The sequence below is a fragment of the Mytilus trossulus genome, chromosome 9, assembly GCF_036588685.1.
Source record: "Mytilus trossulus isolate FHL-02 chromosome 9, PNRI_Mtr1.1.1.hap1, whole genome shotgun sequence".
Taxonomy (NCBI): domain Eukaryota; kingdom Metazoa; phylum Mollusca; class Bivalvia; order Mytilida; family Mytilidae; genus Mytilus; species Mytilus trossulus.
In genome coordinates, this window is record NC_086381.1 from 15,953,779 (window position 1) to 15,970,149 (window position 16,371).

The following is a 16,371-nucleotide window of genomic DNA, read 5'->3' on the forward strand; positions in this document are numbered from 1 at the left end:
TTTTGCACTCAAAACATTTTAGCAAATCTTATGAAGGTTTTTTTCAGGAAAAAGATATTTTCATTAATGGTAAACCTTATGATAAGTGGATTAACATATTTCTAGGCTGTGTTAGGTCGCCATGTCAAAGACTTTAACCTTATAGTAGTATATATATTTCAGTTTTTTCTGCAGCATAACATACTAACAATCCTCATGGTATATATCATGATTCATGTGTATATCTTTAATGATCCAAGGCTTAAGGTGTATTGTAGAATTTACCAGAATTAGGTCATAATATTGATATACATTAGAATGCAAAATGTTCCATAAAGAAATTTTCTTCAGCATTTTTGCATTTTTTGCTTGCATTGACAACATTGAAATTGTTAATATTCCTGCAGGCAGTGTATCAAAGGGATTGAACACATTCTGTTTGATCTAAGAAGCATGAACGAATAACTTTTGTTCTACTTATATCTAGATGTAAAATGTATAGAAATTAAGGATTGAAAGCTTTACATTATGGTAATATATATCAATAAATAGAAATCTAACTTCCTGAATTGTACGTCCAATTCCTGGTACTGTCTCTGACCCCTGATATATTCCTAGATATATTGTCAGTAGGCCTGTCAGCCTGAGGGCAATATTAGGTCAAAGTTTTTATATGGCAGATCAAACAGAATTATACATCACAATTTTATTATCAAAAGATGATACAGATAACAAAAACAATTTTCTATAACAACATACAAATCAATAACAGATATAATAGACGAAATGTTTTACCCAAAGGATTCCAGCTTCCTGTTTCTTTTATATTTGATAAAGTATTTATCCAAATGGGAACATATGACAATGGGTACTGATTAGGCAGTCACGATTTTCCACCAGAAAATAGGAAGAGATGTTTTACATATTCATACATTTCATATTTTATTGAATGAAATTTATCACCAGATAATTTAAAATTGACATTCAGTGGTACACCTGTTGCACCAAACATTGTTATTATACATATTCATACATTTCATATTTCATTACATGAAACTGCTTTGACAGGACAAAGTAAAATTGGTATTCAGTGGTAAACTTGTTGCACTGGACATCGTCATTTTAAAATAATTAACATTGATGGTATGAATAATGACCGCATTACTAATATTATAGACTTATTGGTAAAAAAAAAATAATAATTCATTATCATATTGACAAATAAAATAGCTTATTAAGCAATATTTATTAATTGATTGCAAAAGGGAATTATTAAACATGTTAAATGTATTAAACAGCAAAAAAGATAATTGGTGAAAAAATAAATAATTAAATAGTTTATCAACATTGAAAATTCAATAAATATCCATAATGTATTATTTGGCCCAATTTTTTTTCACAATACCCCTCATCCTTATTGAAGCAAGATTATTAATAATATTGATCAAAGTATTTATTTGTAATTTTTTTTTGTCCATCTTTACATTTGTATTTGCACTTTCTACTAAACAAGGTCTTAAGATAAATAGCAATGAAATTTACAGTAAATTATCTGTACAGTTTGGCATGTTTGTACTACACAAAAACATGTACCTGTAATCATGATAATATAATAAAAGCATGAGGCTGCACTCGTTGCCAGGCAGTTCAGACAATGATGAAAAAGGCAATTTTTGATCTCCTGGAAGCTTGTTGGCATGCATATATGTTTGCAGACGATTCAAACCAAATACTTAAAAATCGCTTTTTACAGATTTTTTACCAACTACATATATGAATCATTTATGTGCAAGAAAAATGACTTGTTAAAAATTTGTTTTAATCAGAATTAAGAGTGTGTGACGTATGGAATGTATTTCTGAGGACTGTATCTTTGTGAGGTAGCACATTTTTAAAAATTCAACACAGAATGTCAGTGTTAACAATAAATGATGTTTTAATGTAACTCATTTACATCTAATATGTCATTGTCATGAGTTTTCATGTAATACTTGTCGCTGGATATTCAGTTGAATCAATCAGTCAACTTTTGGATTGCTCTTTCTTCTTAGAATTCAAAAGAAATTCTGTGCAATAATCAGTTCATGTCATTTGAATCACATGAACATGAACGCTTGGTGAAAATAAGACCCTTAATGATTTCTTACTTCTGGGCATTTGCTTTGCTGTGGATGATGTATAGATATGCAGTCTTGTGTGGTCTGAATTGGTAAATTACTGGTAATTACAATCATAACAATACTGCTAGTATTCAACTCTCCCTGCACTATTCTTACAACCAACACCTGCTGAGGGTTATTATTTTATTTGTATCATATGTATAATTGAACCATCACTTCCAGTTAGAATAAAAACATAAAACACTGAAATATGGTAAGCTGGACTCTTGAAACTAGAAATGTTGGTCCTACAAGTGTCATGCTTGTTCCACAGTAAAACCTTTTCACCCTTTTGTTTTCATTTGCAAAGTCAGGAATTGAAAACTTATTGCCAATATGATGTGGATTCATATAATTAAATGGAAAAGGTAATCCATAAAAAATGCATAATTTCAAAAATATATGTATTTTTTTAAATCTTTTCTGTAGACTTTGGCAATTCCACAAAACAAAATACCACTACGAAAATAAAGAGAATTGGTATGATTGCCAATGAGAGAACTATCCACTAAAGTTCAAATGAAGTGGATGTAAGCATTCATAGGCATCCATACAGCCCTCAATAATGAGCAATACCCATAATGCATAGTCGACTTTAATAGGTCCAAACATGAAAATATGAAATTATTGTAATATTAAAGTTTTTCTCAATACATAAAAATTAGGATTCACGAAAATAAATGAATCTAAAGTATTTTGCAACATTTAATAGCAAGTTTAAATGATTTGTTATTTCACTTTTTATATTAAAAAAAGTACATTATAAATATATGTATACTTGAATTATTCTGTTTGGTTGGATGTACCTTTATTGATGGTTGAGACTATTGAGTACACTAGACCTGACTGAATAAGACTCTGTTACAGTAGCTGATATTTACAATAGGAAGAATAATAAATATGAAGTGCAAAGTAGTTAAGGAAAAATGACAGTAATTTATATAATATTACATAGACCTAAGGTTAATGACTTGTTTATATTGCAGTTTCTAACAACCCATTGCTCAAATAATAAATAACTATAATCAATTCTGACCCCCCACTTCAAAAGAAATATGTTGAAGTCTGTAATTGACCCAACAGTATGAAGGAGAGAAAAAAGCGACAGAATGTAGAAAGATAAAGGAGAAGTGAACATTTGTTAATGATATTTATGTTATCTGAGCACATTGTACAAGTAATTTATTACTGTTATTACTACAACCACTTGCCAACAAAAATGTCTCGAAGCTCCATTTTTGTTAGAAGAATTTTCATTCTGCGCCAAAAACCTGTATTTCACAGAGTCTGTATCTTTGCTGCTAGTTCCACAATAAGAAATCAACAATTCCAACAGATTTAATGGGTGATATTTTTGCACAGAAGCAAGTTTTTGTCTGTCTGCGCCATTTGAACTATTTGGCAATGAACTTCTTTGTTGTGTCGTCTTAGGTGCAGATCTGAACACAAACATTGTAATGATTTCCACATCAGTGTCACTGGAATGCATTAATTTATTGAAAAGGGCACTTTTAGCCAGATCTTCATTCATAGGTGAATGAGAATTTGTCATTTGTTTCTCTGTGAGAATCTTATTTTGATCTCCATTGTTGATAGTATTTGAATCACTTAGTATTTTATCCTTATCCTTACTTTTGTACAAATCTACACTTGTCTTGTCTGTTGACATTTGTTGAAGACTTAAATTTTTAGATGAATTTGATTGGATATTGCACATTTGGTTGATTTGTATTACCCAATCATGTCCAAGTTTATGTTGCACAGTTTTCATAGTGTCCATAGTTTTACAGTTTGTAAGTAGCACATGTATGCACAAAAGCATTTTCTTGTAGTTTCTGAAATACAAGATGAAATAATGTTAAAAAAAACTACTACAAAAACAATTCAATCAATTTATTTGACAATAAATTATAACAGTATAAAAACCGTATCACACTACTTGAGTGATAAAAGATTTTTCTCAGTTAGTGGAGGGAAAGAGAATTTATGAAGAAGGATAAGGAACACCATTAACATTGCCTAGGATTTTAAACAGATTGTTAATATGGTATTTCAGACCCTAGGATGTTTCTCAGCTACATCCATCTATTGGCTGTTATCCTTTGATGAGATTGTTACTGAGAAACACCCTCAGTTTTTAAAAACCATCGATAATTTATATGTTAAAAAAAAATCATTTATTGATTGTAACCCACAAAAACTCAGAATGCACCTGTTTCACACTAATTTTAGGTAATATTTTAAGTTTCAGATCATTTAAAGTCAGCTTGTCACTTTTGTTGAATAATTGCTTTTTTATGCTAATGAAGTTTTTTTTGTGTTAAGTATTAAGTAGCATTTGAAAAAAATGAAAGGTTTTTGCATATAAATAGAATCTAACTTTGGATTGAAGCTGTTGAAGACATTCCACACATGTTCTATGTTTGTCCTCTTTGAATGATCTTTCTGATCATATTACATCAGTTTGTTTGTATGGATAGTTAACAATTAATTGTTAGATGATTATCATAGTGTTACTTTGACTTGTGTCATTTTCTGCTCCCCATCTGTCATTCTAATTTGCATATATTTGTCAGAGGTGAATCAATATTGAAGGCTTTTATGAAGCAGATTTTTTGTTCTTTTTTAATACATCAGTTTTAGTGAAATTAGTTATAGTGTACATACACAGTGAATTTTTAGCCAGCTTTACCAAAAAAAATCACCTTAAAAAAATATCTTGATAATGATAAAAAGAAAAATATCATAAGAGTATGTTGCTGGACCCAAAAAGAAAAAGGCAATTAGTAGGTCAATTATAGATTACAATATCTTGTTATTTCATTACTTATCTTGGATTACTCACAAGACTGTGAAAATGTCTGTTATTAATAATATTTCAATATTTTCCCAAAATAATTGGAGGTTATTGTGGGGTCACATTCTGAAATTGATGCTTCCATTATGAATTAGATCTATTTTTGTATCATCATATTTATAACATGCAGTCTTCTGTAAAAATTTAATATGTTAATCTCTATAGCTGTTCAAAAATATTTTAATTTTAGCATGTGCAGTAAGTGAACATGTGTCATGTGCATAAAAATTGTGAATAACAAACGGGGCACTTATTAAAAAATGGTTTAGAAAATTTTCTAATTTTAACAACATTAACAGATTAAGTGTTTCTTGCCTGTGGTAAACCTCAAAGGCAACGATTTGGAATTTTGTATATAGCTCTCAATATACATTTATTAAATTATACATCAAAACATAAAGAAAAATTCAAAATTATTTCTGGCATTAAATAGAAACATTTTAAAAATAGATTGATTGCTTTACAAATGTATTTAAATTCTAAAATCGAAAACAGTAAACAAGAGATGATTAAACCAATATGGTTTTACCCATTGAAATATAAATTCTTAATCAAGATGCTACTCTGCATGTACTTAAATTCCTTGGATTATCAAATTTACATAAATATTAAATAATATTAAACTTACTTGCAAACATGTGTTACAAAAACATGATGTAAGAACGGATCCTTGGGTTTGATCCCTGTATACTGTTCTATATAAGGCGTAAACGTATCCATACATTTGTTTAAACGGTTGGAAAATTGTTCATTACATGTTGTATGTTTCTGACGATGTGTCGCCATACTGCCAATCATGCTACATAGGAGTGTGATCATTTGATATAAATTCATGATACCACAGTCCTGTCAATAACTTCTGTGTAAATTCCAGGTAGTACTACACTGTCAAGTCAATTTCAGTCAAAAGTTACAAAAATATTTTTTTAGCCTGTCTAAAGTTGGCTCCCGAACTTCTTCGTTATAATTTGCACTTCACTTGCTCCATTAGCACATTCAAAATAAAGTCTTCATGGATTAAAAATCAGTTTAATACATGATATAAGCACATTTTAAAGTTAAATTCCTTCCAATTGTTTTGTTGTGGGTACAAGCATGTTGACAGAAGTCATCATTTGTTTTACATGAAGGTATTGTTTTGGTAGATCGTTGTCTAATATCTACAATTTCATCACCATAAAACAATACCTTGGCTCTATTGTCCCTGTGAACCAGCTGAATTCTAGCCAGGTAAATAAGATCAAAATATAAAGGTAAATTACCTTTAATTTTTACAATAATTTTTTTGACTCCCTTGTTGAAGTTTACAATAATTCAAGTCAAATTCTTGAATGAATTGTCAAAACTTATACATTGTTCCTCAGCTATCAAAGATATCAACTATTGTAAGGCTGATAAGGTTTCCCGTGTTTATCACAGTTTTGAAGTGATTTTCCTCCTAGTTTTAACCTGTGAAAAAAAAAATACAGAAACTTAAAATTTTTACATTTAAATATATCATTCCAAAATTATAAAAGATTTATTAAAAAAAATAAAATATCTTATAACAAATGTTTTCAAAAAAAAATTAACCCTAAAAAGTTAAAGTATTACTTTAGTCCCGGTCCTGCAATGATAATTACCTCTGAATGACTTGACTACTCTGCCTGTAGTAACTCTTGATTTACCAATGTTAGAATATTGATCAGTTAACATCAATGGATTTATAAATAGTTTGGTCAGCCCACTCTTACCAATATCTCAGGGGTATCAATAATACAATGATAATTTACGTAATTATCATATTTAAAAAGCAATGTTACAATTGGTTTATTTATTGACATTAAAAATAAATTTATCTGAAATTGTTTAAATTCATTCATTCCAAATTTAAAATGTTTATTCATAGATTCAGTTCGTTGTTGTACCAAATAACTAATCTATTCAATTAAAAAGAAGTAAAAGTATAAATATAAATTCATACTTTGGTCTATTGATTGTAAATTTACAAATATATTTATACAACCATTCATAAATGTAATATTTATTCTCATAGATTATGCATCGAGCTCAGTTGCAACAACTGATTTTATGCCAACCTGTTCAAAGATACATAATTTTCATAATTCAAATCATGTTTAAAATAAGTTAAGTTTTACATAAAAAGATAAGAAATTTCACCTGTACTTTCTGGTGCTGTAACCATCAGAATTATGAATGAAACAGGTGAAAACTGTCAGGTAATCAGTACTTGACACAGTAAAGAATGTGACATATGAAAGTGGGCGTCGCCTTGATGTCATGGGGTGGGATCTCCACCAGATTAATCTTGTTTGTCACAATTTTATTCAGATGATTGCTAACGATGTCAGTTCTAATTAAATTATAACACCCTAATAGGGGTTAGATAGAATGTATTGGGCTTGGATCAGCTGCTTAGTCTAAACTCTAACCAGGAAGTCCTGTGGAGTCTTTGTTTGGTCAACTAATCAGTGACTATTATGGCTAAAGAAAATATTTGTCAAAGGTATTTGTAGAGGGTGATGAATCCCTGCTGGGGGAATCATTATAAGATGGCCATATTTATTTGATAGAAAGGTATAATCAGTGTCAGCAGAGAAAAGTATGAAAGTTTTAGTTGATGATTGTATTTTATTCTGATTCTGTATAAAAAAAATATATCATAATGATATCATTTCAGAAAAATAACATATTTGTCTTACATAACTATGGGTTAGATATCACCAGCTCTCTTGTAAATGGGTGGCTTTTGGGTGGAAGCACAACAACACATGCATTGTTTTTTTCAAAAAACAAATTATTTTAAAAAAAAATGTATTGAAATAAAAAAAAATTTTGAAAATTTCGTTTCAAACAATAGTGGTTACCACTCATATAACAAGATGGTATTTGCTATAAGTTTATTAACTGCTGCATAAGTCGATGTGTCCAATACCATAAAATACACAAGTATATATACAGAATATAAACAGCGTCAAGGTTTCTATTAATTTGACCATCATAGTCTTAAATCAAAAGATGCAGGGATGAATATCTATTAAGTTGACTCTAATTGACATGTTTTGACCAACCTGGAAATTGATGTTCGAAGAATACACGTATGTCCAGTGTTATAACTAATTGTTATTGCTATATGTCACCACCTGGTCTGCATGTAAACATGTTATATGCAACCCAGCGGTCAATTGAACAACCTTTTACAAGGTCATGTTTTTCTTAATAGATATTCCCCTGTATTTATTTTATTCAATTTAATAAACATTTTAAGAATATATAATCATCAATATAAATATATTTTATATATATTTATATATATATTTTTAGCCTATCATATTGTCACATTCCTCCCTTTCTTAAGAAATATAATTTATATTTTAGTTAAAATCGGTGACAATATGAATGCTTGCAATTTTCCTAAAAACAACAAAAATATTCATAAATAAAATCATTTCAAAAGTTCAACAACATCTAAATGTTCAGCAATGTATAGTTCATACAAGTCTTGTGTGAATAACTAAGTTCGTAACATCAAATATCGGAACTTCTTATTTCTAGAAAAAGGCGCAACCATCAACTACGGACCGTCTTCATAACCCCGACTCCAGTGAACTGCTCCTCTGATCGTCGTTGTCAACTCCAACAATCCATCTGTTTATCTGCAACGCCAATTCCCGTTATTTAGAAGTTCTGCAATCATTCCAACTTGCATGTGATCCACCATCCGTCGTTTATAAGTTCGACGTATCCACCATCTGTACTTCATGTGATCCACCATCCGTACTTCATGTGATCCACCATCCGTACTTCATGTGATCCACCATCCGTCCTTCATGTGATCCACCATCCGTCCTTCATGTGATCCACCATCCGTCCTTCATGTGATCCACCATCCGTCCTTCATGTGATCCACCATCCGTCCTTCATGTGATCCACCATCCCTCCTTCATGTGATCCACCATCCGTCCTTCATGTGATCCACCATCCGTTGTTGATTTACTCCTAACTGACCTAGCTTACCTACTCTGTTAATTCAGAGTCCCTGACTAGGTTGCTCAGTTATCACCGGCTGAAACATTACAGGAAAAATCTACCTGTGATGCTGTAGAACGATTCCCTCTACCAATATAAAGTTATGTGATCGTATAGTTTTATGTACATCTTAACGTCTGCATTGTGTCCAATGATCAAAGCCAATATCCAATACTGGATAATGGTTCTTAGTGGCTGGTTCTCAGTAATGGTGCAGAAGCTATTTTAACATCTCTGTAGGCAGTACCATCGCCCTCAACATAAGTTGACACCATTTGATCGCCACCAAGGTATCGTGTGACTATTTGAATCTCTCTATTACTAAATTCTCTTGGCTAAACACCTATTATTAAACTTAAGAATATATCAATAACAAAATATCTATAAATATAGCATTAAAATAAATCAATGCATTTACTAATTTTTAAAGTTCAAAGTCGTCCTCAAGTTTTAACTGCTTCAATTTTGAAAAAAAAAATATCGATATGTTATCTTATTAAAATAAGAATAAAAAAATTAAACTCAAATACAAAAACAATAAACTAATAAGATAAACTTTTCTCTAGTATTAGTACTGAAAAATTGTTTAATAAAGGTTTGACATTCAACCAACACTTTCCTTCCTTTTTCATAAACAAAGCTGTGATTCAGAGATTACTGATATTTATAGGATTTCTAAACAATCAAAATTTTTTCAGTGGTCCATCTGAAGCGAGAATTAGAATGATTAATCAAAACAAAATTATTTTATATACACATATATTTATTTCAAAACAATCATCACGAAGCCTACGTCTACGACATGTTAGTCGTTCATTTTATTAAGATAACTAGAAATGTTTGAGAGAAAACTTAAAATTAATTCGTCTTTCTTTTCAGACTTTTGAACAGTTCGTTTAGTTTTCTTTGGTATTCTTACTTCATCAACAGACATTTTTTGACTGCGTTCTGAATTGTACCCATCGGAACTATTATTATCCGACATTTCGCTTGAACCGGAAGTGACAGAAGATTTGTCTTCCTCGTTTTCACGTCGGTTTCTATTTGCTATTTTTTGTTTAAGTTCAGCGAGCGGAATATCATCCTCGTCGGAAGATGTTTCTCGTTCTTGTCGGTAACGATTTATGAGTCTTTCTCGAGGATCAGCGACCGGAAGTTCATTATCACTATCGTCACTATCCTCGGGAGGTACAACATAATTTGTTTTCCTTAATTGCCTACCTTCTTGATTGGTTGGAATAACCCATTCATCAATCTTAGCTTTTTTAAGGTGTTCTAAATGGACTTTCTTAGCGACAGACCCATCTAATTGGTTTTTAAGGACAAATGTTACCGGAGAAGTTTTTTCAATGATTCTGTAATAAGGCTTCCACTTAGTATCTAACTTACTTTTTCTTAAATGATTTTTGAAATATACCGGATCCCCAATTTCTAAATTAATTTCTTGTCTATTTTTATCTGCGTTTTGTTTTTGTTTTTCTTTAGACTTTTTCAAATTTCTGTGAACTAAAATGAATGATTTGTGTTGTTGTTCTAACAAAATCTTGTGCGGATCTTCACCTACATACTTTCTTCTAGGTTTCAACAGGTTATCAATTGGAAGAACTGGGTCTCTATTGTATAAAAGAAAAAAATGGAGAAAATTTAGTTGATTCATTTTTTTGAAATCTAATAGCTGTTATTGTTTGATTCAAGCATACGTCCCAAGTAGATGCATCACTTTGCAATTTCTTTGCCATGACGTCATGAAGCGTCCTGTGAAATCTTTCTACTTTCGCGTTTCCCTGTGGATGATAAAAAGAAGTTGTTATGTGACTTATATTTAATTCTTTCAAAGTTTCTTCAAATATTTTAGAAGTGAATTCACCGCCATTGTCTGACACTATAACTAAAGGTACAGAAAAGTTTGGGATTATTTCCTCAATTAATAAATGAACAACATTTTCCGAAGTTTTATTTGGAACAGGAAAAGCCAAAGGCCACCCACTGTAATGACAAACAAAGCTAACAATATACTTATTTCCTGACAATGATGTAGGATAAGGTCCAGATAAATCTACCCCTATCTTAGCAAATGGAAATGGTGGTATATCAGATATTTGTAATAAAGGTTTTGTTTTACCTGCACTTTGAGATTGACAAATAACACAGGAATTAATATAGGAATTAAGTTCTTTATATAACTTTGGCCAAAAATATTTTTGCCTAATTGAATCGTGACATTTGTCAATTCCTAAATGACTTAGATTATCATGATAACTTTTGATGACCTCATTTCGTAATTGTAATGGAATATAAAGCCTTAACTTTAAATCATCATCAGGGTGAGAAATGTAATAAAGTATATCATTGATAATAATATGTTTATTATCAACACTTTTTGAAGCCTTACCTGTGTTTATTTGATTAATAATTTCCGAAAGTTCTATGTCTAAAGATTGTTCAATTTTCATGTCATAACCAGGAATCGTGCATTCCTTAACGCTAAGTTGATCATCTTCTTTATAGTCACAACTTGCAAAATCTTTTGGATTGAACTCATTTGAATTCAAAGTATTGATTTGAAAAGCCTTGTCACTTATATCTACTTCAATTGTTTCACTTTGATTTTGATTGCCTTCTTGACCCGGAGGTCTTCTTGAAAGATAGTCAGCAATAGTATTATCAGTCCCCGCTAACCATTCAATCTTACAATTGTAACTTGCAATCCCTAAAGCCCAAAGCTGTAATTTTTTGTTACATTGTGGCGAAAGCAATAAGTACTTTAAAGGCTTGTGGTCAGTTCTGATAATAAATTCAGCTCCATAAAGATAATGATCTAATTTTTGTAATGCATAATGAATGCTAAAGGCTTCTTTTTCAATAGTAGACCACCTAGACTGTGTATCTGATAATTTATGAGATAAAAAGTAAATAGGTTTTTCTTTTCTTAAACATGATAAATGAGTCTCTTCTTCTTCGCAAGGTTGCGTAAGACATGCACCTATGGTATCATTAGAAGCGTCAGTATATAAAACATAAGGTTTCTTCAAATCTGGATATGCTAATAAAGGAGTTACAGTTAAACTATCTTTCAAAAAATCAAAAGCTCTTTGACACTCATCATCCCATTGAAATTTAGCATATTTTTTAGTTAAAGCAACTAAAGGTATAGAAATCTTTGAAAAATTAGGGATAAATCATCTATAGTATGAACACGCCCCTATAAAACTTCTTACCTCCTTAACAGTAACAGGGTTTGGTAAGGTTTTTATTGCCTCAACTTTGGCATCGTCCGGTTTTACACCGTCGATATTGATTTTAAAACCTAGATAATTAGTTTCTTCCTGCAAAAATTGACATTTCTTTAATTTCAATTTCAAATTATGTTGTCTCAATCTGTCAAATACTTGTTGAATGTGATCAAAATGTTCTTCTAAAGTTTCAGAAAATATCAAAATATCGTCAATATAAGAGATAGCAAAACTTAGATCTTGTAAAACTATTTCCATCAATTGACTAAATACAGCAGGACTATTTTGCAATCCAAATGGCATAACATTAAATTCAAAAAGTCCCTTATGACAAACAAATGCTGTTTTTGATTTATCTTCTTCCGCCATCTTAATTTGCCAGAAGCCTGCCCTTAAGTCAATTAATGTGTAAAACTTGGCAGCCCCTAAAAGTGTCAATATATCATCGATAACCGGAAGTGGATATCGGATTGCTAAAGTAGAAGAATTCAGGGATCTGAAATCTATGCAGAAACGTGTAGTTTTATCTTTCTTATCAACTAAAACAACTGGTGAGGAATAGTTACTGTTTGATCTTCTTATAATGTTTGCTTCTAACATGTCAGTTATTGCTTTATTGACTATTTCTCTTTTGTGTAATGGAGTTCGATAAGGTTTCAATTGAACCGGAGGATTATCCCCTGTATCTATTCGCATTTTCACAGTGTCAGTTTGACCTAATTCAGTATCCTTGAAAGCAAAAACATCTCTATTGTTATTCAACATTTGTAACACCCTACCCCTATGAATATCAGGCACATTAAGATCAGTTTCAAAAACATTTTCAATTTCAGAGTGCTCTTGAGTAGATTCAAGTGAGACAACATTTTCTTCTAAAACTGGTGAAGCCCTTCCTATTGCTATGCCCCTTCTAAACTTATAAGTTTTATTCGTAGTATTTACTATAAGAACTGGCATATGACGTTTTTCATTAAAGTTTGCAACTGAATTAGCAACCATTAACCCTGGTTGATAACTCAAATGCCCCTTAGTAATTGGTGAAATTTCAAAAGATTTAGAACTTGAAGTTGTATAATTTTTATTACCTTTTACATAACAGATATTACTTGTCTGAGGTTTAATTACAGTGGTTTGAGCAAGCCTAACAATTGAAGCTATATGAATATCTTCCACTAGTGGTACATAAGTTTTATTTATCCTTAAACATCCCAAATCAAAATAAACTCTAACACCAAATTTTACTAACCAATCACGACCCAAAATTGCATTTCTGTTCATGTCAGATACTACATAAAAGGTATGATTCATTTTGTTCCCTTTCATGTTAAAGTCTAAATTTATACTTCCTAAAACATTTAAAGAAGCCCCGTTAACTCCTTGTAAATTGACTTTCTTTTTTTCTAATTTTGGTAATCCTTTAATTGAATTGTAAATCTTATTATGCAATAAAGATACTGAAGCTCCACTGTCAATTAAACTTCTAACTTTCATATGTGCAATTTTAATCAAACAAGAATTTGGATTTCCCGCTAAATTAATTTCAAATGTTTCTACTTGTTCAGATTCATTTTCAATTTTGCTTTCTGATACATTTTTAAATGATTTTCGTTCTTGATAAGTTTCAATATTTCTAGTTTGAATATTTGAATTTCGCGCTCTAACCTTTTTATTTCCGCTGAATTTTGAATTTCGCGCCATATTTCCTTTGTTTACTTCCGGTTTTGATTTGAAATTTCGCGCCATTTTTTCTTTGTTTACTTCCGGTTTTGATTTGAAATTTCGCGCCATTTTTTCTTTGTTTACTTCCGGTTTTGATTTACGATTGTTAGATCTTTTATAATAATTTTTATTCCAGTGATAGGTAGAATTGTTAGAACATGCATTGTTAAAGTCTGTTGATTTGTTATTTATTTTTTTTAACCATGATTCATATATATTATATACAGGTTTTGTATATCCATAATTAATTTTTCTCTCAAACATCTTATTTCCCTTAATTCCCTTAAAAGTCTCCCTATTGGCTTCAGCATAAAGAGACCGCTCTAGTTTAAATTTTCCCTTGGTTTCCTAAATTGTTCATTTGATCTTGCTCTACAATTTCTTTCATAATGACCTGGTTTACCACAGTTCCAACAGAAGAATGTTCTTCTTTGTTGTCCTGTTAAGTCAGACTTGTTTTGTACAGAATTAAACCTTCTAGGATATGTATTTGCATTATGCCTTATCGTGTTGTCATTAAAATTGTGTTGTACTGAATTAAACCTTCTAGGATATGTATTTGCATTATTACTTATCGTATTGTCATTAGAATTGCCTCGGGGTACATGTAATTCGGCACGCGAACTTACTACATTTACATGAAATTTCGGTTTATCCCTGCAATATTTTGCCTTATGGCCGAATCTGTTGCAATTGTTACATTTCACACCTATTTCTCGGTAATGCGATATGTCCATTGGTGTTATATTACGCTCATTACCGTTATTTTTTTTCAAATCAAATTTTCTTCGTAATTGTGTTTCAGCCATTGCCGAATTTACTGCTTGAGCCAAAGTTTGTGGATTTTCACGCATTATTTTCATTCTCAAATAATCCTGATACAACCCATTTATGAAAAAGTTAACTAATTGAAGTTGAACTATTGGTTGATTGATATTTTGTCCCCTAAAAGCATCTGTTGCCAAAGTTAAAATTCGTTCTCCAAATATTGGAACATTTTCGCCAATTTTTTGATTAACCTTATTCAGAAGCTCAAATGCATATGATGCATCAGGAATATGCCCATAACGAAAATTCAATTGAGTTTTTAGATTTTCCCAATTATTATTCTCCTGATCGGTTTCTCTTAACCACCTAGCAATGAAATCACTAACTGGCCCTACAGATGTTTGATAACATATCATTTTACAATCATTTGGACTTAAATTTGTAATCATTGCATATTTTTCTATTGAACGAATCCATTGAGAAAATATTTCTGAATTTGAACCATCAAAACCTTCAACTATCGTATTGACACCGTTTGCAGTTAACTTTTGAGTAAGACTTTGAACTTGTGTTGCTAAATTTTGAAAAACTAACCCTACATTAAATTCTTGTTCAGCCATTTTTGAGAATATAATAATTAAGATTATCAAATAAAATATCACACGTACCTTAGTATTTCAGAATTCGTCCTGGCACGGTTCACCAAAAAGAGTCTTATAACAAGATGGTATTTGCTATAAGTTTATTAACTGCTGCATAAGTCGATGTGTCCAATACCATAAAATACACAAGTATATATACAGAATATAAACAGCGTCAAGGTTTCTATTAATTTGACCATCATAGTCTTAAATCAAAAGATGCAGGGATGAATATCTATTAAGTTGACTCTAATTGACATGTTTTGACCAACCTGGAAATTGATGTTCGAAGAATACACGTATGTCCAGTGTTATAACTAATTGTTATTGCTATATGTCACCACCTGGTCTGCATGTAAACATGTTATATGCAACCCAGCGGTCAATTGAACAACCTTTTACAAGGTCATGTTTTTCTTAATAGATATTCCCCTGTATTTATTTTATTCAATTTAATAAACATTTTAAGAATATATAATCATCAATATAAATATATTTTATATATATTTATATATATATTTTTAGCCTATCATATTGTCACACTCATACCTAAACCTAATAAATATTATAAGGGTCTAAATCTGCAAAAAAACTATTTGCTTTTACATTGTTATTTGACCATGTTTAAATTGTAAATGTTTACTTGAACTGTAGTGAAATGGTCAGATGTCAGTAAGGAATGCCAAGTTGTTACTCATTCATTAATTAAAGCTTTGTTATCCCATCATGGTGTTTGTTGAAGAGGACATCAGAATTAATGGACAAACCTCTTACAAATGTTATGTCCATTAACTTTGTATTGCAAATTTGTAACATCTCACAATGGGAAAGCCATTTCTTGTTGAAAAGAAAATTCACCACAGAAAATGAATGAACATTAGCACCTTGTGTTTCAGAAGTGTAGATAAACTAAAGTCAAGGTTTAGACAATTTGACTAGTTATAAATACTTTTCCACTAATAAAGAATATAGAAAGAAGTTTTAGA

The 16,371-nt window shown here is 30.7% G+C and overlaps 2 protein-coding genes across 3 annotated transcripts in view; one reads left to right on the top strand and one right to left on the bottom strand.

The window, feature by feature from the left end:
- LOC134685205 (uncharacterized) overlaps window positions 1–16,371 on the top strand; it is a 56,798-nt gene that overhangs the window by 21,875 nt on the left and 18,552 nt on the right. The gene's annotated exons all lie outside the window — the stretch shown is intronic.
- LOC134685207 (uncharacterized) lies at window positions 2,664–6,434 on the bottom strand. Its single transcript, XM_063544708.1, has 2 exons — window positions 5,624–6,434; window positions 2,664–3,973 (listed from the first exon to the last, which is right to left on the bottom strand). The coding sequence occupies exons 1-2, from the start codon at window positions 5,827–5,829 to the stop codon at window positions 3,295–3,297; spliced, it is 885 nt and encodes a 294-aa protein (XP_063400778.1). The 5' UTR covers window positions 5,830–6,434; the 3' UTR covers window positions 2,664–3,294.